This window comes from Aulostomus chinensis, chromosome 19 (assembly GCF_037954235.1).
Source record: "Aulostomus chinensis isolate RoL2024-O1b breed Wild chromosome 19, RoL_Achi_v1.0, whole genome shotgun sequence".
In the NCBI taxonomy this organism is placed as follows: Eukaryota; Metazoa; Chordata; class Actinopteri; order Syngnathiformes; family Aulostomidae; genus Aulostomus; species Aulostomus chinensis.
In genome coordinates this window covers 4,774,472-4,799,219 of record NC_141338.1, presented here as the reverse complement: position 1 = coordinate 4,799,219, position 24,748 = coordinate 4,774,472, and the positions used below count along the sequence as shown (strand labels likewise).

Below are 24,748 nucleotides of genomic sequence, written 5' to 3'. Positions count from 1 at the left end.
GCTGCTAACCTGCACACATCAGTTCATACAGCACTGTCTCCCACTGCTCTGTGGTGAGAGAGGGCGTGTTCTTTATGTCCTGTAATTCCTTATCTTGCCTCCATCCATCCATCTTCCCATCAAGGGCCAAACTGGGACACTCATTCAGGTTGGAACCTTTACCAGCTGACTTCTTAAACGGGGGCCCCTTGGGCCTTTTTCATGATAAACAATTTCACTTCACAAAAGAATGAGACCAACAACTGTGTGGTGCAACACCTTGAACCTTAAATAAAACAGATTCAGGTCATCGAAGAGGAAAAGAACACAAGGAGTAACATTTCACCACCAATATTTATGACATCGTGAAGTTACGAAAGAACAAAGGCCAACGCAAACGTTTCACAACTAACAGAGAGATCAGAAAAGTTGGATACAAGACAGGACAATGTGTGACTTTAGACCTTTGAGCAATGTCACTGAATGAAACCTGATTGGTGTAGCATGATAATTCATGGGCATGAGGTCAGAATGTGGAGTTGCACAATGGAGGGTGACAACGGGACAGGTAGTTCTGGAATAGTTCAGTTTACTGGCATACATTAGGGGTGCAACGAAATAGTCAACTCACGAAACGATACGAAACAGGGCTCACGATACAAAATAATCACAAGACGAAATAAACATGAAAGAAAATCAAAAAAATCAGAAATGCAAAAATCAAATATTCTTTATTTTCTGTCCTTAATATGCATCCATGCCGTCCATACACTCAAATATGTGTCAAAAAAATAGTTTTAATTCAAGCTTTTGGTCTTCCAAGCATCAACAGGCAGCAATAGTGGACTGCAAATAACAGACAGAGGAAGCACGAAGCTCTGGTTGTGTGGCGTTGAGGTCAGGGAGTGTGTTTGGGACCTGGGTTCCTGACCAGCATGGGATGACTACCCCCTACCCCCCTACCCCCCTACCAGGGAGGAAACAAGTGCCACAAGATCAGGTGTGGACCTGCGGCGGTGGCGCTCCGTCTTCAGTGTGTTTCTCTTGCCAATGTTGGGTGGGTCAGGCTGGGCGCTTCACAGTTGAAGTGCTGGGTCCTTGAACCCTGAAGAGATGAGAAACACTGTTTTGCCCCTTCTGGGATGGTTTTCTTGCTCTTCTCTTGCCTTCTCCATCTTTTGCGCTCTTAATTTTTGGCCCTGTTTCGTGCTCTCTGGTCTTCTGCCTCTGTGCCCCCCCCTCCTTTGGCTTCTGCCCATTTTGTTCCACCCCTTTCTTCCTCTTTACTTCCTTCTCATTGGCCGCCTGCCTGATTTTCCCCACCTTCTGCCTCTTGACGTCCCTCTTCAGCCTGTTTTCCTCCTCCTCCACCTTTGCCTTCTGCCTCTTTTCTTCCTCCTCCCTTGCCTTCTGCCTCTTTTCTTCCTCCTTTTGCTGCCTCTTTTCTTCCTCCTCTCTTTGCTTTTGCCTCTTTTCTTCCTCGTCTCTAAGCTTTTGCCTCTTTATCTCCTCCTTCTTTTGCCTCTTTTCCTCCTCCTCCTGTAGCTTTTGCCTCTTCATCTCCTCCTTCTTTTGCCTCTTTTCCTCCTCCTCCTGTAGCTTTTGCCTCTTTTTCTCCTCCTTTTTCTGCCTCTTTTCTTCCTCCTCCTGTAGCTTTTGCCTCATTTTTTCCTCCTTTTTCTGCCTCTTTTCTTCCTCGGCCTTCTGCTTCCTTTCTTCTTTCTCCTTTGCTTTCTGCCGTCTTCGCTCCATCCATTTTGCAATCATGGATTTTTTCTTTCCTGAGTCAGATTTTTGGTCAAACTCCTGCAAAGAGAGAGACTAATTCAGTCGGTTCTCTGATGGATGAAAACAAATCAAACTACTTATCGTGGAAACCTAAATGATCAGGAATCGTTTCCTGCTTACCTGAAGACTCACGTTTCGCTGAGTTTGAACCTCGATCTCTTTCTCCAGTTGACACACCTTCTCTTTCATGGTGTTTATTTCCTCTTCCCACTCTTTCTTTTTCAATTCCATTTGTCTTTCTTGCTCCTCCAATCTTTGAGACATTGTCTGAAGCTCTGTCTCCAGCTGTTCTTCTCCAGCTTTGCTTGACTTGTAAGACTCACTGAGGGCCAGCGAGTCTTTTGTGGCCTGAGTTAAATCATCCAGCAGCTTCTTCTTCTCTTGCTGCCAGTTGATCTTTTCCACATTCATTGCAGCTCCCAGCTCCCTCAACTGTGTCTCACCAAGCAGCCTCTTCTGTTCTTGCTCCCAGTTGATTTGTTCCAGCAACTCCATGTCTTCTTGCAGCTTCTCCTTCTCCCGCTGCCAGCTGATCTTCTCCAGCTCCATTTCATGCAGCAGCTTCTCCTTTTCTTGCTGCCAGCTGTTTTTCTCCAGCTCCATTTCGTCTAGGAGCTGCTTCTCCTGCTGCCAGCTGTTTTTCTCCAGCTTCATTTCATCCAGCAGCTTCTCCTTCTCCTGCTGCCAGCTGATCTTCCACAGCTCCATTTCATCTTGCAGCTTCTCCTTCTCCTGCTGCCAACCGATCTTCTCCAGCTCCATTTCATCCAGCAGCTTCTCCTTCTCCTGCTGCCAGCCGATCTTCTCCAGCTCCATTTCATCTTGCAGCTTCTCCTTCTCCTGCTGCCAACCGATCTTCTCCAGCTCCATTTCATCCAGCAGCTTCTCCTTCTCTTGCTGCCAGCTGTGAGCTTCCTTCTTCATCTCCTTGTCCTCATGAGCCTCCTTAAAGCGCTGCAGTTTCTTTTGGGCCTGATGCAGCTCATCCAGCAGTTGATTTTTTTTTCTCTCCCAGAAGACATCATTCCTCTGAATCAGGGCCTTCAGGGCTTCATTTCCTGCTTCTAATTGTATGTTTTCAGACACAGTCAGAGTGAGGGTGTTCTTAATGTCCTGCAGTTCTTCATCTGGCTGCCATCCCTCCATCCTCAAACATACATACTGTTCAGCGTCACAAAGTGTCTGGAGCCCTAAGAGGGGGTGCACACCCTGGACAGGGTGCCAGTACACTGCAGTGCTCGCATTTTTAGCACCTGGGCAGAATCCATTCAGTTCAAAAGCTTTTTCAAGAGTCTTCAGATCCAATTTGGCCTCATTTAACTTATGGAGCACTTTCTGGTTTTCTTGCTGCCAGAAGAGAGTCCTTTGCTTCATCATCTCCATTATATCTTTGTTTAAGGCCTCCACCTTCAATCTTTTTATAGAAGTGGCCTGAATAGAAGCCCTCAGATCCTGAATTATCTGGTGCTGCTCTGTATATTCCAAGTTTTGCTGGTCACAGGTGTCCAGCTCCACCGGTCCCTGGGCCTTTTGAAAGGTCTGCAGGTTGTTTTTGGCCAGTTTGAGATCATCCTGCAGCATCTTCTGTTCATGAAGCCTTATGGAAGTCTTCTTTTTGTAAAGATCCATTAAGTAATCCTGTTGTCCAGTTAACAGCTCCTTTGTCTTTAAATTGGACTCAAGAGCCTCCTTGCAGGCCTTTTTCTCTTCGCCTGGCTCAATCTTCAGAATATTTTCCAGTTTGTCACTTTGCTCCAGAATCAGCGTTCCAAGTGGCTGAAAGACACAGATATACATGGATTTGTAATGGAAATTAAAACAGTCCCCTAACTTTAGGTAAAAAGAGGGAGTCCTTCAGATTGTATTGTTTTAACGTATACATATGTATGACTGTAAAGTGCTTTTTGAAAGATTTTGTTTGGTTCTACATATCCTCATGGTACGTGTATCCAAGTGTTTATAGGAATCTCTCCACTGGGGTGGAGTTGAGGGTAAAAGTACAAAATGGGGCGGTTTCATCTTAAGGTGGCTGTATTTTAAGGGTAAAACTAGACTCGTCTAATCTATTTTTGGATTCATGGAAGGACGTCTTTGACATTTTACCTCGTGAAACACTCTGTCTATTTCCTGCATGGTCAGATGGAGATTATCCTGGAGCTTCTTGTTCTCTTCCAACCAGGTATTCTCTGCATTCTCTATCTGATCCACAAGTGCAATATTTTGTGCTTCCAGCTGAACGGTTACAGCTAATAGATCCATCATAAACTTCTCCAGTTCCTGCTCTTCCTCATCTGGCTGCATCTGTCCATGAGAGTGAAAGACAAAAGTACATTTAAAATGTGTTGAGGCGACAAATAGGAATCCATGAAAAGACACCTTAATTTCAAAGTGTCTTTGTTCTTGTGAATTATCAGTTTTAGAACACATAACATCTCCCAGTGGGTCCTTTATGTTTGCCTTTTACGCAGGGTGTGCGTTATCAATACCTCCTCCACAGTCGGCGTGTTTGTTTTTGAGTTTGTTGTTGACTGGACGGTGGAGGAAACCTGGACTCTGTTGTATTAAATGCTGTTACCTTGAAACTGAAGTCTCGGTCACTGAATTCCACACTGAACTTTGTCTCACACACACACAAACACACGCGCCGACTTACATGATGTGTAGCGTATGTGACTGGCAACCAATGACAGTGAAGACTTTCATTGTCATAACTGAGCAATGGTATTCTCTCAGTGATCTCTGTGTGACGAATGACTGCAGAACACTGAGGACGGCAGAGGGTGCTGATTGGCCAACAACCCCTGACAGGTCATCAAAGGTCACCCCCCCAGGCAGACCAGTTTACTATGATAGTCGCGTGTGGATTGGGGGCTCTCTTCTGCGCTTCTTGCTTTTGCGCAAGCTCCCAGAGCGGCTGGTCCGTCTCTCCCCTTTTCTTTTCTCTTCTACTTCATTTTTGTTCCTTTGTTCTTTAAATTTAGACAGAACTTATTGTCTGTTCTTTTACTGTAGAAACGTTTTTGGTACACGGAGTTGAACGTGCCCCCCCCCCCCCTTTTTTTTTAAGTTTGTTTAGGTATCATTGTGCATAGCATCAACCGTACTTTCCGGGACTATAAGTCGCTCTGGAGTATAAGTCACTCCAGTCAAAAAATGCATAATAAAGAAAGAAAAATCATGTATAAGTCACATTTTTGGGGGAGATTTATTTGATAAAATCCAACACCAAGAACAGACATTTCATATTGAAAGGCAATTTAAAATAAAAATAGCATAGAGAACAACAGGCTGAATAGGTTAACGGTATGCTAACGTAACATTCAGCTAACGTTACATGACGCATAAACAACAAACTGAGAATGTGCCTGGTATGTTAATGTTAAATATTGACAGTTACTCAGATATCTATAGTTACCAAAAGTCCTACCCGGTCGCGGGCGTGAGGAGGCTCAGGTCCTAACAACGCTGCTTGCAGTTTCAATTCATGTCTGATACTTCAACATGTGCCTGAATGGCTTTGCTGGAATTGTTTCTCTGTCTTAAGCATTTTCTTAATTGTATTAAATCTTGTTAAATTTCCAAGAAGTGTTCCAGAAATATATATCTGTTTTTGGTTGGACGAGACAAAAATACGTACGGGTGGTGCCCCGAGTAACAACTGTTTAAAACATCCCAAAGATACGCCATCATCATCATCAGCTTATCAAGTCACCACAGTGAAATCACAAAGGCCTGTACCAGAAGCTGTGTGGCTTGTTGTGTCAGAGGGGTTCTGATCCTCCTGATGTAACAGAGGCCATATCAACGAGACCAAGCAATCGAGGCCTCATGTCCCTTTAAAGGTCAACTGGTCATCAATCATGACACCCAGATGTCTGGCAGAGTTTGTGGGCACGAGGTGCTGCTCCTCCATGTCGAGAAGAGTCAGTTGAGGTGGTCCAGGCATCTGGTGAGGACGCCTCCTGGACTCCTCCCTCGGGGGGTGTTCCAGGCATGCCCAACCGAGAGGAGGCCGACCCAGGAAAACGCCGAAGGGATTAAATCTCTGGGCTGGCCTGGGAAGGACTTGGGATTCCCCTGGAAGAGCTGGTGGATGTGGCTGGTGTAGGAATTTTTCAACAAGTCATCATTAATCAATCAGAAGGACCCACAGAGTATATGTATTGCGCTGTTCAAAATCCAGAGAGGACACCTTCCAGTTGGTTTATAAGAATTTATTCAGATTAACAGGAAAGAATACAGAGCTCTGGAGATCGTCTTCCCCTATGCTGGAGTCAGCATACGCAGATGCGTCGTCCCTGGCGTTGGGGCAAGAAGTCCAACGATCTAACTATCTTCTCCAGTTTTTATGTGTTACAGGGGAGGTGCTTATGTGATCGCTTCTGCGTGCAAGTGTGTATTTTTGATCTTCGTGTTTGTTGCAGGATCTTCTGTCTGACCCCATGCCAGTCCCTTCTGGTCCATCGTGGCCTTGTTGTTGCAGCTGTAAAGATTCAAACCTCTTTCCGATTTACGGCCATGCTCTTATCTTTCACGGCCTCATCCCACCATAGAAATTCTTGTGGACTCTGTTCTGACTTAATTAGCTTGAGGGAGTGATGCTAGCATGAGCTACACTCCCGCTATTCCCTGTTGTGACCTTTTCACCTATGTCCACTCTTAAACAGTCTGGTCTGTGCTTCACTGCTGATAGGAAGTGTTTTTCTGTTGTCTTATATCTTGGAATGTCTATCTGTGTTGTCTCCAGTATTTCTAAGTTCCTTCCTAGAGTCGCAATGGCACCAACTAATCCTGGTGCTTTGGAGATTTGTAGGACCCCTCTGTAAAACACCTTTTACTACTACCAGATGTTCACGAGGTCAAATAAGGTGACTTGTAGCTAAGTCATCGATTCTGCCTGGGATGCACGAGCAGAAGATCCCGGTACCGCTACTAACACTAAAGAAATACACTGATGAACTAAATACAGTGTTGGAACCTTTCCTACCTCTTTGGGAACTGCCACAGAAACATCTTTATTACAACTACCTTGTGTATCCTACATTCTATTTTAAGTGAATGTATGTATAAATTTAACTACAGTTTAAGCAAATATATATAAATTTGTCTACACTGGGGAGAAGACAGTCTGGGCTTCCTTGCTGAGGCTGCTGCCCCCGTGGCCTCGACCCACCAGATAAAGCGGAGGACGACGACATGTACAGTTTTATGCTGTGTTGTTTCTTTTGTTTGTTTGTACAAAGAGTATGAGTGTGGGTAAGAGGAAGAGTATGGGTCTTTTGTTGGTGGATGTGAAAATAAAATTAAGAAAATATAATAAAATCGTAGAAAAAAAACAAATGTGTCGTAAGTACATTTTTTTAAAGATATATACACGTGCCTGGTTCTAATAAATTACAGAATATTCAAATGGGTGAAAAGCCCAATTATGTACATCAACAACAGGAAGAAATCATCCATACACTCAAATATGTGTCAAAAAATAGTTTTAATTCAAGCTTTTTGTCTTCCAAGCATCAACAGGCAGCAATAGTGGACTGCAAATAACAGACAGAAGAAGCACGAAGCTCTGGTTGTGTGGCGTTGAGGTCAGGGAGTGTGTTTGGGACCTGGGTTCCTGACCAGCATGGGATGACTACCCCCTACTCCCCTACCCCCCTACCAGGGAGGAAACAAGTGCCACAAGATCAGGTGTGGACCTGCGGCGGTGGCGCTCCGTCTTCAGTGTGTTTCTCTTGCCAATGTTGGGTGGGTCAGGCTGGGCGCTTCACAGTTGAAGTGCTGGGTCCTTGAACCCTGAAGAGATGAGAAACACTGTTTTGCCCCTTCTGGGATGGTTTTCTTGCTCTTCTCTTGCCTTCTCCATCTTTTGCGCTCTTAATTTTTGGCCCTGTTTCGTGCTCTCTGGTCTTCTGCCTCTGTGCCCCCCCCTCCTTTGGCTTCTGCCCATTTTGTTCCACCCCTTTCTTCCTCTTTACTTCCTTCTCATTGGCCGCCTGCCTGATTTTCCCCACCTTCTGCCTCTTGACGTCCCTCTTCAGCCTGTTTTCCTCCTCCTCCACCTTTGCCTTCTGCCTCTTTTCTTCCTCCTCCCTTGCCTTCTGCCTCTTTTCTTCCTCCTTTTGCTGCCTCTTTTCTTCCTCCTCTCTTTGCTTTTGCCTCTTTTCTTCCTCGTCTCTAAGCTTTTGCCTCTTCATCTCCTCCTTCTTTTGCCTCTTTTCCTCCTCCTCCTGTAGCTTTTGCCTCTTCATCTCCTCCTTCTTTTGCCTCTTTTCCTCCTCCTCCTGTAGCTTTTGCCTCTTTTTCTCCTCCTTTTTCTGCCTCTTTTCTTCCTCCTCCTGTAGCTTTTGCCTCATTTTTTCCTCCTTTTTCTGCCTCTTTTCTTCCTCGGCCTTCTGCTTCCTTTCTTCTTTCTCCTTTGCTTTCTGCCGTCTTCGCTCCATCCATTTTGCAATCATGGATTTTTTCTTTCCTGAGTCAGATTTTTGGTCAAACTCCTGCAAAGAGAGAGACTAATTCAGTCGGTTCTCTGATGGATGAAAACAAATCAAACTACTTATCGTGGAAACCTAAATGATCAGGAATCGTTTCCTGCTTACCTGAAGACTCACGTTTCGCTGAGTTTGAACCTCGATCTCTTTCTCCAGTTGACACACCTTCTCTTTCATGGTGTTTATTTCCTCTTCCCACTCTCTCTTTTTCAATTCCATTTGTCTTTCTTGCTCCTCCAATCTTTGAGACATTGTCTTAAGCTCTGTCTCCAGCTGTTCTTCTCCAGCTTTGCTTGACTTGTAAGACTCACTGAGGGCCAGCGAGTCTTTTGTGGCCTGAGTTAAATCATCCAGCAGCTTCTTCTTCTCTTGCTGCCAGTTGATCTTTTCCACATTCATTGCAGCTCCCAGCTCCCTCAACTGTGTCTCACCAAGCAGCCTCTTCTGTTCTTGCTCCCAGTTGATTTGTTCCAGCAACTCCATGTCTTCTTGCAGCTTCTCCTTCTCCCGCTGCCAGCTGTTTTTCTCCAGCTCCATTTCGTCTAGGAGCTGCTTCTCCTGCTGCCAGCTGATCTTCTCCAGCTCCATTTCATGCAGCAGCTTCTCCTTCTCCTGCTGCCAGCTGTTTTTCTCCAGCTCCATTTCATCCAGCAGCTTCTCCTTCTCCTGCTGCCAGCTGTTTTTCTCCAGCTCAATTTCATGCAGCAGCTTCTCCTTTTCTTGCTGCCAGCTGTTTTTCTCCAGCTCCATTTCGTCTTGGAGCTGCTTCTCCTGCTGCCAGCTGTTTTTCTCCAGCTTCATTTCATCCAGCAGCTTCTCCTTCTCCTGCTGCCAGCTGATCTTCCACAGCTCCATTTCATCTTGCAGCTTCTCCTTCTCCTGCTGCCAACCGATCTTCTCCAGCTCCATTTCATCCAGCAGCTTCTCCTTCTCCTGCTGCCAACCGATCTTCTCCAGCTCCATTTCATCCAGCAGCTTCTCCTTCTCTTGCTGCCAGCTGTGAGCTTCCTTCTTCATCTCCTTGTCCTCATGAGCCTTCTTAAAGCGCTGCAGTTTCTTTTGGGCCTGATGCAGCTCATCCAGCAGTTGATTTTTTTCTCTCTCCCAGAAGACATCATTCCTCTGAATCAGGGCCTTCAGGGCTTCATTTCCTGCTTCTAATTGTATGTTTTCAGACACAGTCAGAGTGAGGGTGTTCTTAATGTCCTGCAGTTCTTCATCTGGCTGCCATCCCTCCATCCTCAAACATACATACTGTTCAGCGTCACAAAGTGTCTGGAGCCCTAAGAGGGGGTGCACACCCTGGACAGGGTGCCAGTACACTGCAGTGCTCGCATTTTTAGCACCTGGGCAGAATCCATTCAGTTCAAAAGCTTTTTCAAGAGTCTTCAGATCCAATTTGGCCTCATTTAACTTATGGAGCACTTTCTGGTTTTCTTGCTGCCAGAAGAGAGTCCTTTGCTTCATCATCTCCATTATATCTTTGTTTAAGGCCTCCACCTTCAATCTTTTTATAGAAGTGGCCTGAATAGAAGCCCTCAGATCCTGAATTATCTGGTGCTGCTCTGTATATTCCAAGTTTTGCTGGTCACAGGTGTCCAGCTCCACCGGTCCCTGGGCCTTTTGAAAGGTCTGCAGGTTGTTTTTGGCCAGTTTGAGATCATCCTGCAGCATCTTCTGTTCATGAAGCCTTATGGAAGTCTTCTTTTTGTAAAGATCCATTAAGTCATCCTGTTGTCCAGTTAACAGCTCCTTTGTCTTTAAATTGGACTCAAGAGCCTCCTTGCAGGCCTTTTTCTCTTCGCCTGGCTCAATCTTCAGAATATTTTCCAGTTTGTCACTTTGCTCCAGAATCAGCGTTCCAAGTGGCTGAAAGACACAGATATACATGGATTTGTAATGTAAATTAAAACAGTCCCCTAACTTTAGGTAAAAAGAGGGAGTCCTTCAGATTGTATTGTTTTAACGTATACATATGTATGACTGTAAAGTGCATTTTGAAAGATTTTGTTTGGTTCTACATATCCTCATGGTACGTGTATCCAAGTGTTTATAGGAATCTCTCCACTGGGGCGGAGTTGAGGGTAAAAGTACAAAATGGGGCGGTTTCATCTAAAGGTGGCTGTATTTTAAGGGTAAAACTAGACTCGTCTAATCTATTTTTGGATTCATGGAAGGACGTCTTTGACATTTTACCTCGTGAAACACTCTGTCTATTTCCTGCATGGTCAGATGGAGATTATCCTGCAGCTTCTTGTTCTCTTCCAACCAGGTATTCTCTGCATTCTCTATCTGATCCACAAGTGCAGTATTTTGTGCTTCCAGCTGAACGGTTACAGCTAATAGATCCAGCATAAACTTCTCCAGTTCCTGCTCTTCCTCATCTGGCTGCATCTGTCCATGAGAGTGAAAGACAAAAGTACATTTAAAATGTGTTGAGGCGACAAATAGGAATCCATGAAAAGACACCTTAATTTCAAAGTGTCTTTGTTCTTGTGAATTATCAGTTTTAGAACACATAACATCTCCCAGTGGGTCCTTTATGTTTGCCTTTTACGCAGGGTGTGCGTTATCAATACCTCCTCCACAGTCGGCGTGTTTGTTTTTGAGTTTGTTGTTGACTGGACGGTGGAGGAAACCTGGACTCTGTTGTATTAAATGCTGTTACCTTGAAACTGAAGTCTCGGTCACTGAATTCCACACTGAACTTTGTCTCACACACACACAAACACACGCGCCGACTTACATGATGTGTAGCGTATGTGACTGGCAACCAATGACAGTGAAGACTTTCATTGTCATAACTGAGCAATGGTATTCTCTCAGTGATCTCTGTGTGACGAATGACTGCAGAACACTGAGGACGGCAGAGGGTGCTGATTGGCCAACAACCCCTGACAGGTCATCAAAGGTCACCCCCCCAGGCAGACCAGTTTACTATGATAGTCGCGTGTGGATTGGGGGCTCTCTTCTGCGCTTCTTGCTTTTGCGCAAGCTCCCAGAGCGGCTGGTCCGTCTCTCCCCTTTTCTTTTCTCTTCTACTTCATTTTTGTTCCTTTGTTCTTTAAATTTAGACAGAACTTATTGTCTGTTCTTTTACTGTAGAAACGTTTTTGGTACACGGAGTTGAACGTGCCCCCCCCCCCCTTTTTTTTTAAGTTTGTTTAGGTATCATTGTGCATAGCATCAACCGTACTTTCCGGGACTATAAGTCGCTCTGGAGTATAAGTCACTCCAGTCAAAAAATGCATAATAAAGAAAGAAAAATCATGTATAAGTCACATTTTTGGGGGAGATTTATTTGATAAAATCCAACACCAAGAACAGACATTTCATATTGAAAGGCAATTTAAAATAAAAATAGCATAGAGAACAACAGGCTGAATAGGTTAACGGTATGCTAACGTAACATTCAGCTAACGTTACATGACGCATAAACAACAAACTGAGAATGTGCCTGGTATGTTAATGTTAAATATTGACAGTTACTCAGATATCTATAGTTACCAAAAGTCCTACCCGGTCGCGGGCGTGAGGAGGCTCAGGTCCTAACAACGCTGCTTGCAGTTTCAATTCATGTCTGATACTTCAACATGTGCCTGAATGGCTTTGCTGGAATTGTTTCTCTGTCTTAAGCATTTTCTTAATTGTATTAAATCTTGTTAAATTTCCAAGAAGTGTTCCAGAAATATATATCTGTTTTTGGTTGGACGAGACAAAAATACGTACGGGTGGTGCCCCGAGTAACAACTGTTTAAAACATCCCAAAGATACGCCATCATCATCATCAGCTTATCAAGTCACCACAGTGAAATCACAAAGGCCTGTACCAGAAGCTGTGTGGCTTGTTGTGTCAGAGGGGTTCTGATCCTCCTGATGTAACAGAGGCCATATCAACGAGACCAAGCAATCGAGGCCTCATGTCCCTTTAAAGGTCAACTGGTCATCAATCATGACACCCAGATGTCTGGCAGAGTTTGTGGGCACGAGGTGCTGCTCCTCCATGTCGAGAAGAGTCAGTTGAGGTGGTCCAGGCATCTGGTGAGGACGCCTCCTGGACTCCTCCCTCGGGGGGTGTTCCAGGCATGCCCAACCGAGAGGAGGCCGACCCAGGAAAACGCCGAAGGGATTAAATCTCTGGGCTGGCCTGGGAAGGACTTGGGATTCCCCTGGAAGAGCTGGTGGATGTGGCTGGTGTAGGAATTTTTCAACAAGTCATCATTAATCAATCAGAAGGACCCACAGAGTATATGTATTGCGCTGTTCAAAATCCAGAGAGGACACCTTCCAGTTGGTTTATAAGAATTTATTCAGATTAACAGGAAAGAATACAGAGCTCTGGAGATCGTCTTCCCCTATGCTGGAGTCAGCATACGCAGATGCGTCGTCCCTGGCGTTGGGGCAAGAAGTCCAACGATCTAACTATCTTCTCCAGTTTTTATGTGTTACAGGGGAGGTGCTTATGTGATCGCTTCTGCGTGCAAGTGTGTATTTTTGATCTTCGTGTTTGTTGCAGGATCTTCTGTCTGACCCCATGCCAGTCCCTTCTGGTCCATCGTGGCCTTGTTGTTGCAGCTGTAAAGATTCAAACCTCTTTCCGATTTACGGCCATGCTCTTATCTTTCACGGCCTCATCCCACCATAGAAATTCTTGTGGACTCTGTTCTGACTTAATTAGCTTGAGGGAGTGATGCTAGCATGAGCTACACTCCCGCTATTCCCTGTTGTGACCTTTTCACCTATGTCCACTCTTAAACAGTCTGGTCTGTGCTTCACTGCTGATAGGAAGTGTTTTTCTGTTGTCTTATATCTTGGAATGTCTATCTGTGTTGTCTCCAGTATTTCTAAGTTCCTTCCTAGAGTCGCAATGGCACCAACTAATCCTGGTGCTTTGGAGATTTGTAGGACCCCTCTGTAAAACACCTTTTACTACTACCAGATGTTCACGAGGTCAAATAAGGTGACTTGTAGCTAAGTCATCGATTCTGCCTGGGATGCACGAGCAGAAGATCCCGGTACCGCTACTAACACTAAAGAAATACACTGATGAACTAAATACAGTGTTGGAACCTTTCCTACCTCTTTGGGAACTGCCACAGAAACATCTTTATTACAACTACCTTGTGTATCCTACATTCTATTTTAAGTGAATGTATGTATAAATTTAACTACAGTTTAAGCAAATATATATAAATTTGTCTACACTGGGGAGAAGACAGTCTGGGCTTCCTTGCTGAGGCTGCTGCCCCCGTGGCCTCGACCCACCAGATAAAGCGGAGGACGACGACATGTACAGTTTTATGCTGTGTTGTTTCTTTTGTTTGTTTGTACAAAGAGTATGAGTGTGGGTAAGAGGAAGAGTATGGGTCTTTTGTTTGTGGATGTGAAAATAAAATTAAGAAAATATAATAAAATCTTAGAAAAAAAACAAATGTGTCGTAAGTACATTTTTTAAAGATATATACACGTGCCTGGTTCTAATAAATTACAGAATATTCAAATGGGTGAAAAGCCCAATTATGTACATCAACAACAGGAAGAAATCATCCATACACTCAAATATGTGTCAAAAAATAGTTTTAATTCAAGCTTTTTGTCTTCCAAGCATCAACAGGCAGCAATAGTGGACTGCAAATAACAGACAGAAGAAGCACGAAGCTCTGGTTGTGTGGCGTTGAGGTCAGGGAGTGTGTTTGGGACCTGGGTTCCTGACCAGCATGGGATGACTACCCCCTACTCCCCTACCCCCCTACCAGGGAGGAAACAAGTGCCACAAGATCAGGTGTGGACCTGCGGCGGTGGCGCTCCGTCTTCAGTGTGTTTCTCTTGCCAATGTTGGGTGGGTCAGGCTGGGCGCTTCACAGTTGAAGTGCTGGGTCCTTGAACCCTGAAGAGATGAGAAACACTGTTTTGCCCCTTCTGGGATGGTTTTCTTGCTCTTCTCTTGCCTTCTCCATCTTTTGCGCTCTTAATTTTTGGCCCTGTTTCGTGCTCTCTGGTCTTCTGCCTCTGTGCCCCCCCCTCCTTTGGCTTCTGCCCATTTTGTTCCACCCCTTTCTTCCTCTTTACTTCCTTCTCATTGGCCGCCTGCCTGATTTTCCCCACCTTCTGCCTCTTGACGTCCCTCTTCAGCCTGTTTTCCTCCTCCTCCACCTTTGCCTTCTGCCTCTTTTCTTCCTCCTCCCTTGCCTTCTGCCTCTTTTCTTCCTCCTTTTGCTGCCTCTTTTCTTCCTCCTCTCTTTGCTTTTGCCTCTTTTCTTCCTCGTCTCTAAGCTTTTGCCTCTTCATCTCCTCCTTCTTTTGCCTCTTTTCCTCCTCCTCCTGTAGCTTTTGCCTCTTCATCTCCTCCTTCTTTTGCCTCTTTTCCTCCTCCTCCTGTAGCTTTTGCCTCTTTTTCTCCTCCTTTTTCTGCCTCTTTTCTTCCTCCTCCTGTAGCTTTTGCCTCATTTTTTCCTCCTTTTTCTGCCTCTTTTCTTCCTCGGCCTTCTGCTTCCTTTCTTCTTTCTCCTTTGCTTTCTGCCGTCTTCGCTCCATCCATTTTGCAATCATGGATTTTTTCTTTCCTGAGTCAGATTTTTGGTCAAACTCCTGCAAAGAGAGAGACTAATTCAGTCGGTTCTCTGATGGATGAAAACAAATCAAACTACTTATCGTGGAAACCTAAATGATCAGGAATCGTTTCCTGCTTACCTGAAGACTCACGTTTCGCTGAGTTTGAACCTCGATCTCTTTCTCCAGTTGACACACCTTCTCTTTCATGGTGTTTATTTCCTCTTCCCACTCTCTCTTTTTCAATTCTATTTGTCTTTCTTGCTCCTCCAATCTTTGAGACATTGTCTTAAGCTCTGTCTCCAGCTGTTCTTCTCCAGCTTTGCTTGACTTGTAAGACTCACTGAGGGCCAGCGAGTCTTTTGTGGCCTGAGTTAAATCATCCAGCAGCTTCTTCTTCTCTTGCTGCCAGTTGATCTTTTCCACATTCATTGCAGCTCCCAGCTCCCTCAACTGTGTCTCACCAAGCAGCCTCTTCTGTTCTTGCTCCCAGTTGATTTGTTCCAGCAACTCCATGTCTTCTAGCAGCTTCTCCTTTTCTTGCTGCCAGCTGTTTTTTTCCAGCTCCATTTCGTGCAGCAACTTCTCCTTTTCTTGCTGCCAGCTGTTTTTCTCCAGCTCCATTTTGTCTAGGAGCTGCTTCTCCTGCTGCCAGCTGTTTTTCGCCAGCTTCATTTCATCGAGCAGCTTCTGTTTTTCTTGCTGCCAGCTGTTTTTCTCCAGCTCCATTTCATCTAGGAGTTGCTTCTCCTGCTGCCAGCACTTTTTCTCCAGCTCCATTTCATCTGGGAGCAGCTTCTCCTTCTCCTGCTGCCAGCTGATCTTCCACAGCTCCATTTCATCCAGCAGCTTCTCCTTCTCCTGCTGCCAGCTGATCTTCCACAGCTCCATTTCATCTTGCAGCTTCTCCTTCTCCTGCTGCCAACCGATCTTCTCCAGCTTCATTTCATCTTGCAGCTTCTCCTTCTCCTGCTGCCAACCGATCTTCTCCAGCTCCATTTCATCCAGCAGCTTCTCCTTCTCTTGCTGCCAGCTGTGAGCTTCCTTCTTCATCTCCTTGTCCTCATGAGCCTTCTTAATGCGCTGCAGTTTCTTTTGGGCCTGATGCAGCTCATCCAGCAGTTGATTTTTTTTTCTCTCCCAGAAGACATCATTCCTCTGAATCAGGGCCTTCAGGGCTTCATTTCCTGCTTCTAATTGTATGTTTTCAGACACAGTCAGAGTGAGGGTGTTCTTAATGTCCTGCAGTTCTTCATCTGGCTGCCATCCCTCCATCCTCAAACATACATACTGTTCAGCGTCACAAAGTGTCTGGAGCCCTAAGAGGGGGTGCACACCCTGGACAGGGTGCCAGTACACTGCAGTGCTCGCATTTTTAGCACCTGGGCAGAATCCATTCAGTTCAAAAGCTTTTTCAAGAGTCTTCAGATCCAATTTGGCCTCATTTAACTTATGGAGCACTTTCTGGTTTTCTTGCTGCCAGAAGAGAGTCCTTTGCTTCATCATCTCCATTATATCTTTGTTTAAGGCCTCCACCTTCAATCTTTTTATAGAAGTGGCCTGAATAGAAGCCCTCAGATCCTGAATTATCTGGTGCTGCTCTGTATATTCCAAGTTTTGCTGGTCACAGGTGTCCAGCTCCACCGGTCCCTGGGCCTTTTGAAAGGTCTGCAGGTTGTTTTTGGCCAGTTTGAGATCATCCTGCAGCATCTTCTGTTCATGAAGCCTTATGGAAGTCTTCTTTTTGTAAAGATCCATTAAGTCATCCTGTTGTCCAGTTAACAGCTCCTTTGTCTTTAAATTGGACTCAAGAGCCTCCTTGCAGGCCTTTTTCTCTTCGCCTGGCTCAATCTTCAGAATATTTTCCAGTTTGTCACTTTGCTCCAGAATCAGCGTTCCAAGTGGCTGAAAGACACAGATATACATGGATTTGTAATGTAAATTAAAACAGTCCCCTAACTTTAGGTAAAAAGAGGGAGTCCTTCAGATTGTATTGTTTTAACGTATACATATGTATGACTGTAAAGTGCATTTTGAAAGATTTTGTTTGGTTCTACATATCCTCATGGTACGTGTATCCAAGTGTTTATAGGAATCTCTCCACTGGGGCGGAGTTGAGGGTAAAAGTACAAAATGGGGCGGTTTCATCTAAAGGTGGCTGTATTTTAAGGGTAAAACTAGACTCGTCTAATCTATTTTTGGATTCAGGGAAGGACGTCTTTGACATTTTACCTCGTGAAACACTCTGTCTATTTCCTGCATGGTCAGATGGAGATTATCCTGGAGCTTCTTGTTCTCTTCCAACCAGGTATTCTCTGCATTCTCTATCTGATCCACAAGTGCAATATTTTGTGCTTCCAGCTGAACGGTTACAGCTAATAGATCCATCATAAACTTCTCCAGTTCCTGCTCTTCCTCATCTGGCTGCATCTGTCCATGAGAGTGAAAGACAAAAGTACATTTAAAATGTGTTGAGGCGACAAATAGGAATCCATGAAAAGACACCTTAATTTCAAAGTGTCTTTGTTCTTGTGAATTATCAGTTTTAGAACACATAACATCTCCCAGTGGGTCCTTTATGTTTGCCTTTTACGCAGGGTGTGCGTTATCAATACCTCCTCCACAGTCGGCGTGTTTGTTTTTGAGTTTGTTGTTGACTGGACGGTGGAGGAAACCTGGACTCTGTTGTATTAAATGCTGTTACCTTGAAACTGAAGTCTCGGTCACTGAATTCCACACTGAACTTTGTCTCACACACACACAAACACACGCGCCGACTTACATGATGTGTAGCGTATGTGACTGGCAACCAATGACAGTGAAGACTTTCATTGTCATAACTGAGCAATGGTATTCTCTCAGTGATCTCTGTGTGACGAATGACTGCAGAACACTGAGGACGGCAGAGGGTGCTGATTGGCCAACAACCCCTGACAGGTCATCAAAGGTCAAAGGTCACCCCCCCAGGCAGACCAGTTTACTATGATAGTCGCGTGTGGATTGGGGGCTCTCTTCTGCGCTTCTTGCTTTTGCGCAAGCTCCCAGAGCGGCTGGTCCGTCTCTCCCCTTTTCTTTTCTCTTCTACTTCATTTTTGTTCCTTTGTTCTTTAAATTTAGACAGAACTTATTGTCTGTTCTTTTACTGTAGAAACGTTTTTGGTACACGGAGTTAAACGTGCCCCCCCCCCCCCCTTTTTTTTAAGTTTGTTTAGGTATCATTGTGCATAGCATCAACCGTATTTTCCGGGACTATAAGTCGCTCTGGAGTATAAGTCACTCCAGTCAAAAAATGCATAATAAAGAAAGAAAAATCATGTATAAGTCACATTTTTGGGGGAGATTTATTTGATAAAATCCAACACCAAGAACAGACATTTCATATTGAAAGACAATTTAAAATAAAAATAGCATAGAGAACAACAGGCTGAATAGGTTAACGGTATGCTAACGTAACATTCAGCTAACGTTACATGACGCATAAACAACAAACTGAGAATGTGCCTGGTATGTTAATGTTAAATATTGACAGTTACTCAGATATCTATAGTTACCAAAAGTCCTACCCGGTCGCGGGCGTGAGGAGGCTCAGGTCCTAACAACGCTGCTTGCAGTTTCAATTCATGTCTGATACTTCAACATGTGCCTGAATGGCTTTGCTGGAATTGTTTCTCTGTCTTAAGCATTTTCTTAATTGTATTAAATCTTGTTAAATTTCCAAGAAGTGTTCCAGAAATATATATCTGTTTTTGGTTGGACGAGACAAAAATACGTACGGGTGGTGCCCCGAGTAACAACTGTTTAAAACATCCCAAAGATACGCCATCATCATCATCAGCTTATCAAGTCACCACAATGAAATCACAAAGGCCTGTACCAGAAGCTGTGTGGCTTGTTGTGTCAGAGGGGTTCTGATCCTCCTGATGTAACAGAGGCCATATCAACGAGACCAAGCAATCGAGGCCTCATGTCCCTTTAAAGGTCAACTGGTCATCAATCATGACACCCAGATGTCTGGCAGAGTTTGTGGGCACGAGGTGCTGCTCCTCCATGTCGAGAAGAGTCAGTTGAGGTGGTCCAGGCATCTGGTGAGGACGCCTCCTGGACTCCTCCCTCGGGGGGTGTTCCAGGCATGCCCAACCGAGAGGAGGCCGACCCAGGAAAACGCCGAAGGGATTAAATCTCTGGGCTGGCCTGGGAAGGACTTGGGATTCCCCTGGAAGAGCTGGTGGATGTGGCTGGTGTAGGAATTTTTCAACAAGTCATCATTAATCAATCAGAAGGACCCACAGAGTATATGTATTGCGCTGTTCAAAATCCGGAGAGGACACCTTCCAGTTGGTTTATAAGAATTTATTCAGATTAACAGGAAAGAATACAGAGCTCTGGAGATCGTCTTCCCCTATGCTGGAGTCAGGATACGCAGATGCGTCGTCCCTGGCGTTGGGGCAAGAAGTCCAACGATCTAACTATCTTCTCCAGTTTTTATGTGTTACAGGGGAGGTGCTTATGTGATCGCTTCTGCGTGCAAGTGTGTATTTTTGATCTTCGTGTTTGTTGCAGGATCTTCTGTCTGACCCCATGCCAGTCCCTTCTGGTCCATCGTGGCCTTGTTGTTGCAGCTGTAAAGATTCAAACCTCTTTCCGATTTACGGCCATGCTCTTATCTTTCACGGCCTCATCCCACCATAGAAATTCTTGTGCACTCTCTTCTGACTTAATTAGCTTGAGGGAGTGATGCTAGCATGAGCTACACTCCCGCTATTCCCTGTTGTGACCTTTTCACCTATGTCCACTCTTAAACAGTCTGGTCTGTGCTTCACTGCTGATAGGAAGTGTTTTTCTGTTGTCTTATATCTTGGAATGTCTATCTGTGTTGTCTCCAGTATTTCTAAGTTCCTTCCTAGAGTCGCAATGGCACCAACTAATCCTGGTGCTTTGGAGATTTGTAGGACCCCTCTGTAAAACACCTTTTACTACTACCAGATGTTCACGAGGTCAAATAAGGTGACTTGTAGCTAAGTCATCGATTCTGCCTGGGATGCACGAGCAGAAGATCCCGGTACCGCTACTAACACTAAAGAAATACACTGATGAACTAAATACAGTGTTGGAACCTTTCCTACCTCTTTGGGAACTGCCACAGAAACATCTTTATTACAACTACCTTGTGTATCCTACATTCTATTTTAAGTGAATGTATGTATAAATTTAACTACAGTTTAAGCAAATATATATAAATTTGTCTACACTGGGGAGAAGACAGTCTGGGCTTCCTTGCTGAGGCTGCTGCCCCCGTGGCCTCGACCCACCAGATAAAGCGGAGGACGACGACATGTACAGTTTTATGCTGTGTTGTTTCTTTTGTTTGTTTGTACAAAGAGTTTGAGTGTGGGTAAGAGGAAGAGTATGGGTCTTTTGTTTGTGGATGTGAAAATAAAATTAAGAAAATATAATAAAATCTTAGAAAAAAAACAAATGTGTCGTAAGTACATTTTTTAAAGCTATATACACGTGCCTGGTTCTAATAAATTACAGAATATTCAAATGGGTGAAAAGCCCAATTATGTACATCAACAACAGGAAGAAATCATCCATACACTCAAATATGTGTCAAAAAATAGTTTTAATTCAAGCTTTTTGTCTTCCAAGCATCAACAGGCAGCAATAGTGGACTGCAAATAACAGACAGAAGAAGCACGAAGCTCTGGTTGTGTGGCGTTGAGGTCAGGGAGTGTGTTTGGGACCTGGGTTCCTGACCAGCATGGGATGACTACCCCCTACCCCCCTACCAGGGAGGAAACAAGTGCCACAAGATCAGGTGTGGACCTGCGGCGGTGGCGCTCCGTCTTCAGTGTGTTTCTCTTGCCAATGTTGGGTGGGTCAGGCTGGGCGCTTCACAGTTGAAGTGCTGGGTCCTTGAACCCTGAAGAGATGAGAAACACTGTTTTGCCCCTTCTGGGATGGTTTTCTTGCTCTTCTCTTGCCTTCTCCATCTTTTGCGCTCTTAATTTTTGGCCCTGTTTCGTGCTCTCTGGTCTTCTGCCTCTGTGCCCCCCCCTCCTTTGGCTTCTGCCCATTTTGTTCCACCCCTTTCTTCCTCTTTACTTCCTTCTCATTGGCCGCCTGCCTGATTTTCCCCACCTTCTGCCTCTTGACGTCCTTCTTCAGCCTGTTTTCCTCCTCCTCCACCTTTGCCTTCTGCCTCTTTTCTTCCTCCTCCCTTGCCTTCTGCCTCTTTTCTTCCTCCTTTTGCTGCCTCTTTTCTTCCTCCTCTCTAAGCTTTTGCCTCTTTTCTTCCTCGTCTCTAAGCTTTTGCCTCTTTATCTCCTCCTTCTTTTGCCTCTTTTCCTCCTCCTCCTGTAGCTTTTGCCTCTTCATCTCCTCCTTCTTTTGCCTCTTTTCCTCCTCCTCCTGTAGCTTTTGCCTCTTTTTCTCCTCCTTTTTCTGCCTCTTTTCTTCCTCCTCCTGTAGCTTTTGCCTCATTTTTTCCTCCTTTTTCTGCCTCTTTTCTTCCTCGGCCTTCTGCTTCCTTTCTTCTTTCTCCTTTGCTTTCTGCCGTCTTCGCTCCATCCATTTTGCAATCATGGATTTTTTCTTTCCTGAGTCAGATTTTTGGTCAAACTCCTGCAAAGAGAGAGACTAATTCAGTCGGTTCTCTGATGGATGAAAACAAATCAAACTACTTATCGTGGAAACCTAAATGATCAGGAATCGTTTCCTGCTTACCTGAAGACTCACGTTTCGCTGAGTTTGAACCTCGATCTCTTTCTCCAGTTGACACACCTTCTCTTTCATGGTGTTTATTTCCTCTTCCCACTCTCTCTTTTTCAATTCTATTTGTCTTTCTTGCTCCTCCAATCTTTGAGACATTGTCTTAAGCTCTGTCTCCAGCTGTTCTTCTCCAGCTTTGCTTGACTTGTAAGACTCACTGAGGGCCAGCGAGTCTTTTGTGGCCTGAGTTAAATCATCCAGCAGCTTCTTCTTCTCTTGCTGCCAGTTGATCTTTTCCACATTCATTGCAGCTCCCAGCTCCCTCAACTGTGTCTCACCAAGCAGCCTCTTCTGTTCTTGCTCCCAGTTGATTTGTTCCAGCAACTCCATGTCTTCTAGCAGCTTCTCCTTTTCTTGCTGCCAGCTGTTTTTCTCCAGCTCCATTTTGTCTAGGAGCTGCTTCTCCTGCTGCCAGCTGTTTTTCGCCAGCTTCATTTCATCGAGCAGCTTCTGTTTTTCTTGCTGCCAGCTGATCTTCCCCAGCTCCATTTCATCTAGGAGCAGCTTCTCCTTCTCCTGCTGCCAGCTGATCTTCTCCAGCTCCATTTCATCCAGCAGCTTCTCCTTCTCCTGCTGCCAGCTGATCTTCCCCAGCTCCATTTCATCTTGCAGCTTCTCCTTCTCCTGCTGCCAGCTGTTTTTCTCCAGCTTCATTTCATCCAGCAGCTTCTCCCTCTCCTGCTGCCAGCCGATCTTCTCCAGCTCCATTTCATCCAGCAGCTTCTCCTTCTCTTGCTGCCAGCTGTGAGCTTCCTTCTTCATCTCCTTGTCCTCATGAGCCTCCTTAAAGCGCTGCAGTTTCTTTTGGGCCTGATGCAGCTCATCCAGCAGTTGATTTTTTTCTCTCTCCCAGAAGACATCATTCCTCTGAATCAGGGCCTTCAGGGCTTCATTTCCTGCTTCTAATTGTATGTTTTCAGACACAGTCAGAGTGAGGGTGTTCTTAATGTCCTGCAGTTCTTCATCTGGCTGCCATCCCTCCATCCTCAAACATACATACTGTTCAGCGTCACAAAGTGTCTGGAGCCCTAAGAGGGGGTGCACACCCTGGACAGGGTGCCAGTACACTGCAGTGCTCGCATTTTTAGCACCTGGGCAGAATCCATTCAGTTCAAAAGCTTTTTCAAGAGTCTTCAGATCCAATTTGGCCTCATTTAACTTATGGAGCACTTTCTGGTTTTCTTGCTGCCAGAAGAGAGTCCTTTGCTTCATCATCTCCATTATATCTTTGTTTAAGGCCTCCACCTTCAATCTTTTTATAGAAGTGGCCTGAATAGAAGCCCTCAGATCCTGAATTATCTGGTGCTGCTCTGTATATTCCAAGTTTTGCTGGTCACAGGTGTCCAGCTCCACCGGTCCCTGGGCCTTTTGAAAGGTCTGCAGGTTGTTTTTGGCCAGTTTGAGATCATCCTGCAGCATCTTCTGTTCATGAAGCCTTATGGAAGTCTTCTTTTTGTAAAGATCCATTAAGTCATCCTGTTGTCCAGTTAACAGCTCCTTTGTCTTTAAATTGGACTCAAGAGCCTCCTTGCAGGCCTTTTTCTCTTCGCCTGGCTCAATCTTCAGAATATTTTCCAGTTTGTCACTTTGCTCCAGAATCAGCGTTCCAAGTGGCTGAAAGACACAGATATACATGGATTTGTAATGTAAATTAAAACAGTCCCCTAACTTTAGGTAAAAAGAGGGAGTCCTTCAGATTGTATTGTTTTAACGTATACATATGTATGACTGTAAAGTGCTTTTTGAAAGATTTTGTTTGGTTCTACATATCCTCATGGTACGTGTATCCAAGTGTTTATAGGAATCTCTCCACTGGGGTGGAGTTGAGGGTAAAAGTACAAAATGGGGCGGTTTCATCTTAAGGTGGCTGTATTTTAAGGGTAAAACTAGACTCGTCTAATCTATTTTTGGATTCATGGAAGGACGTCTTTGACATTTTACCTCGTGAAACACTCTGTCTATTTCCTGCATGGTCAGATGGAGATTATCCTGGAGCTTCTTGTTCTCTTCCAACCAGGTATTCTCTGCATTCTCTATCTGATCCACAAGTGCAATATTTTGTGCTTCCAGCTGAACGGTTACAGCTAATAGATCCAGCATAAACTTCTCCAGTTCCTGCTCTTCCTCATCTGGCTGCATCTGTCCATGAGAGTGAAAGACAAAAGTACATTTAAAATGTGTTGAGGCGACAAATAGGAATCCATGAAAAGACACCTTAATTTCAAAGTGTCTTTGTTCTTGTGAATTATCAGTTTTAGAACACATAACATCTCCCAGTGGGTCCTTTATGTTTGCCTTTTACGCAGGGTGTGCGTTATCAATACCTCCTCCACAGTCGGCGTGTTTGTTTTTGAGTTTGTTGTTGACTGGACGGTGGAGGAAACCTGGACTCTGTTGTATTAAATGCTGTTACCTTGAACCTGAAGTCTCGGTCACCGAATTCCACACTGAACTTTGTCTCACACACACACAAACACACGCGCCGACTTACATGATGTGTAGCGTATGTGACTGGCAACCAATGACAGTGAAGACTTTCATTGTCATAACTGAGCAATGGTATTCTCTCAGTGATCTCTGTGTGACGAATGACTGCAGAACACTGAGGACGGCAGAGGGTGCTGATTGGCCAACAACCCCTGACAGGTCATCAAAGGTCACCCCCCCAGGCAGACCAGTTTACTATGATAGTCGCGTGTGGATTGGGGGCTCTCTTCTGCGCTTCTTGCTTTTGCGCAAGCTCCCAGAGCGGCTGGTCCGTCTCTCCCCTTTTCTTTTCTCTTCTACTTCATTTTTGTTCCTTTGTTCTTTAAATTTAGACAGAACTTATTGTCTGTTCTTTTACTGTAGAAACGTTTTTGGTACACGGAGTTGAACGTGCCTCCCCCCCCCCTTTTTTTTAAGTTTGTTTAGGTATCATTGTGCATAGCATCAACCGTATTTTCCGGGACTATAAGTCGCTCTGGAGTATAAGTCACTCCAGTCAAAAAATGCATAATAAAGAAAGAAAAATCATGTATAAGTCACATTTTTGGGGGAGATTTATTTGATAAAATCCAACACCAAGAACAGACATTTCATCTTGAAAGGCAATTTAAAATAAAAATAGCATAGAGAACAACAGGCTGAATAGGTTAACGGTATGCTAACATGTTACGCATTAGGGCGTG

The 24,748-nt window shown here is 44.7% G+C and overlaps 4 protein-coding genes across 8 annotated transcripts; all 4 read right to left on the bottom strand.

The window, feature by feature from the left end:
* Nucleotides 1-691: 691 nt before the first annotated feature.
* On the bottom strand, nucleotides 692-4,583 carry LOC147243734 (uncharacterized). Of its 3 annotated transcripts, none has more exons than XM_086187985.1 (4): nucleotides 4,254-4,583; nucleotides 3,871-4,068; nucleotides 1,888-3,543; nucleotides 692-1,785 (listed from the first exon to the last, which is right to left on the bottom strand). In XM_086187985.1, exons 2-4 carry the CDS (start codon nucleotides 4,066-4,068, stop codon nucleotides 1,042-1,044), a joined length of 2,598 nt encoding a protein of 865 aa, XP_086044111.1. In that variant the 5' UTR covers nucleotides 4,254-4,583; the 3' UTR covers nucleotides 692-1,041. The 3 variants fall into 3 exon arrangements, with proteins under 3 accessions (XP_086044111.1, XP_086044110.1, XP_086044109.1); XM_086187984.1 differs by having other exon boundaries at nucleotides 4,343-4,582; XM_086187983.1 differs by having other exon boundaries at nucleotides 3,871-4,583.
* Nucleotides 4,584-7,220: 2,637 nt separating this feature from the next.
* On the bottom strand, nucleotides 7,221-11,150 carry LOC147243733 (uncharacterized). Of its 3 annotated transcripts, none has more exons than XM_086187952.1 (4): nucleotides 10,838-11,150; nucleotides 10,455-10,652; nucleotides 8,367-10,127; nucleotides 7,221-8,264 (listed from the first exon to the last, which is right to left on the bottom strand). In XM_086187952.1, exons 2-4 carry the CDS (start codon nucleotides 10,650-10,652, stop codon nucleotides 7,521-7,523), a joined length of 2,703 nt encoding a protein of 900 aa, XP_086044078.1. In that variant the 5' UTR covers nucleotides 10,838-11,150; the 3' UTR covers nucleotides 7,221-7,520. The 3 variants fall into 3 exon arrangements, with proteins under 3 accessions (XP_086044078.1, XP_086044076.1, XP_086044077.1); XM_086187951.1 differs by having other exon boundaries at nucleotides 7,222-8,264; nucleotides 10,927-11,149; XM_086187950.1 differs by having other exon boundaries at nucleotides 10,455-11,149.
* A 2,460-nt stretch (nucleotides 11,151-13,610) lies between these two features.
* Nucleotides 13,611-15,556, bottom strand: LOC147243732 (uncharacterized). The gene is made up of 2 exons (XM_086187773.1): nucleotides 14,949-15,556; nucleotides 13,611-14,846 (listed from the first exon to the last, which is right to left on the bottom strand). The coding sequence occupies exons 1-2, from the start codon at nucleotides 15,534-15,536 to the stop codon at nucleotides 14,103-14,105; spliced, it is 1,332 nt and encodes a 443-aa protein (XP_086043899.1). The 5' UTR covers nucleotides 15,537-15,556; the 3' UTR covers nucleotides 13,611-14,102.
* A 4,834-nt stretch (nucleotides 15,557-20,390) lies between these two features.
* Nucleotides 20,391-24,028, bottom strand: LOC147243731 (uncharacterized). The gene is made up of 4 exons (XM_086187986.1): nucleotides 23,992-24,028; nucleotides 23,520-23,717; nucleotides 21,534-23,192; nucleotides 20,391-21,431 (listed from the first exon to the last, which is right to left on the bottom strand). The coding sequence occupies exons 2-4, from the start codon at nucleotides 23,715-23,717 to the stop codon at nucleotides 20,688-20,690; spliced, it is 2,601 nt and encodes an 866-aa protein (XP_086044112.1). The 5' UTR covers nucleotides 23,992-24,028; the 3' UTR covers nucleotides 20,391-20,687.
* Between the last annotated feature and the right edge of the window lie 720 nt (nucleotides 24,029-24,748).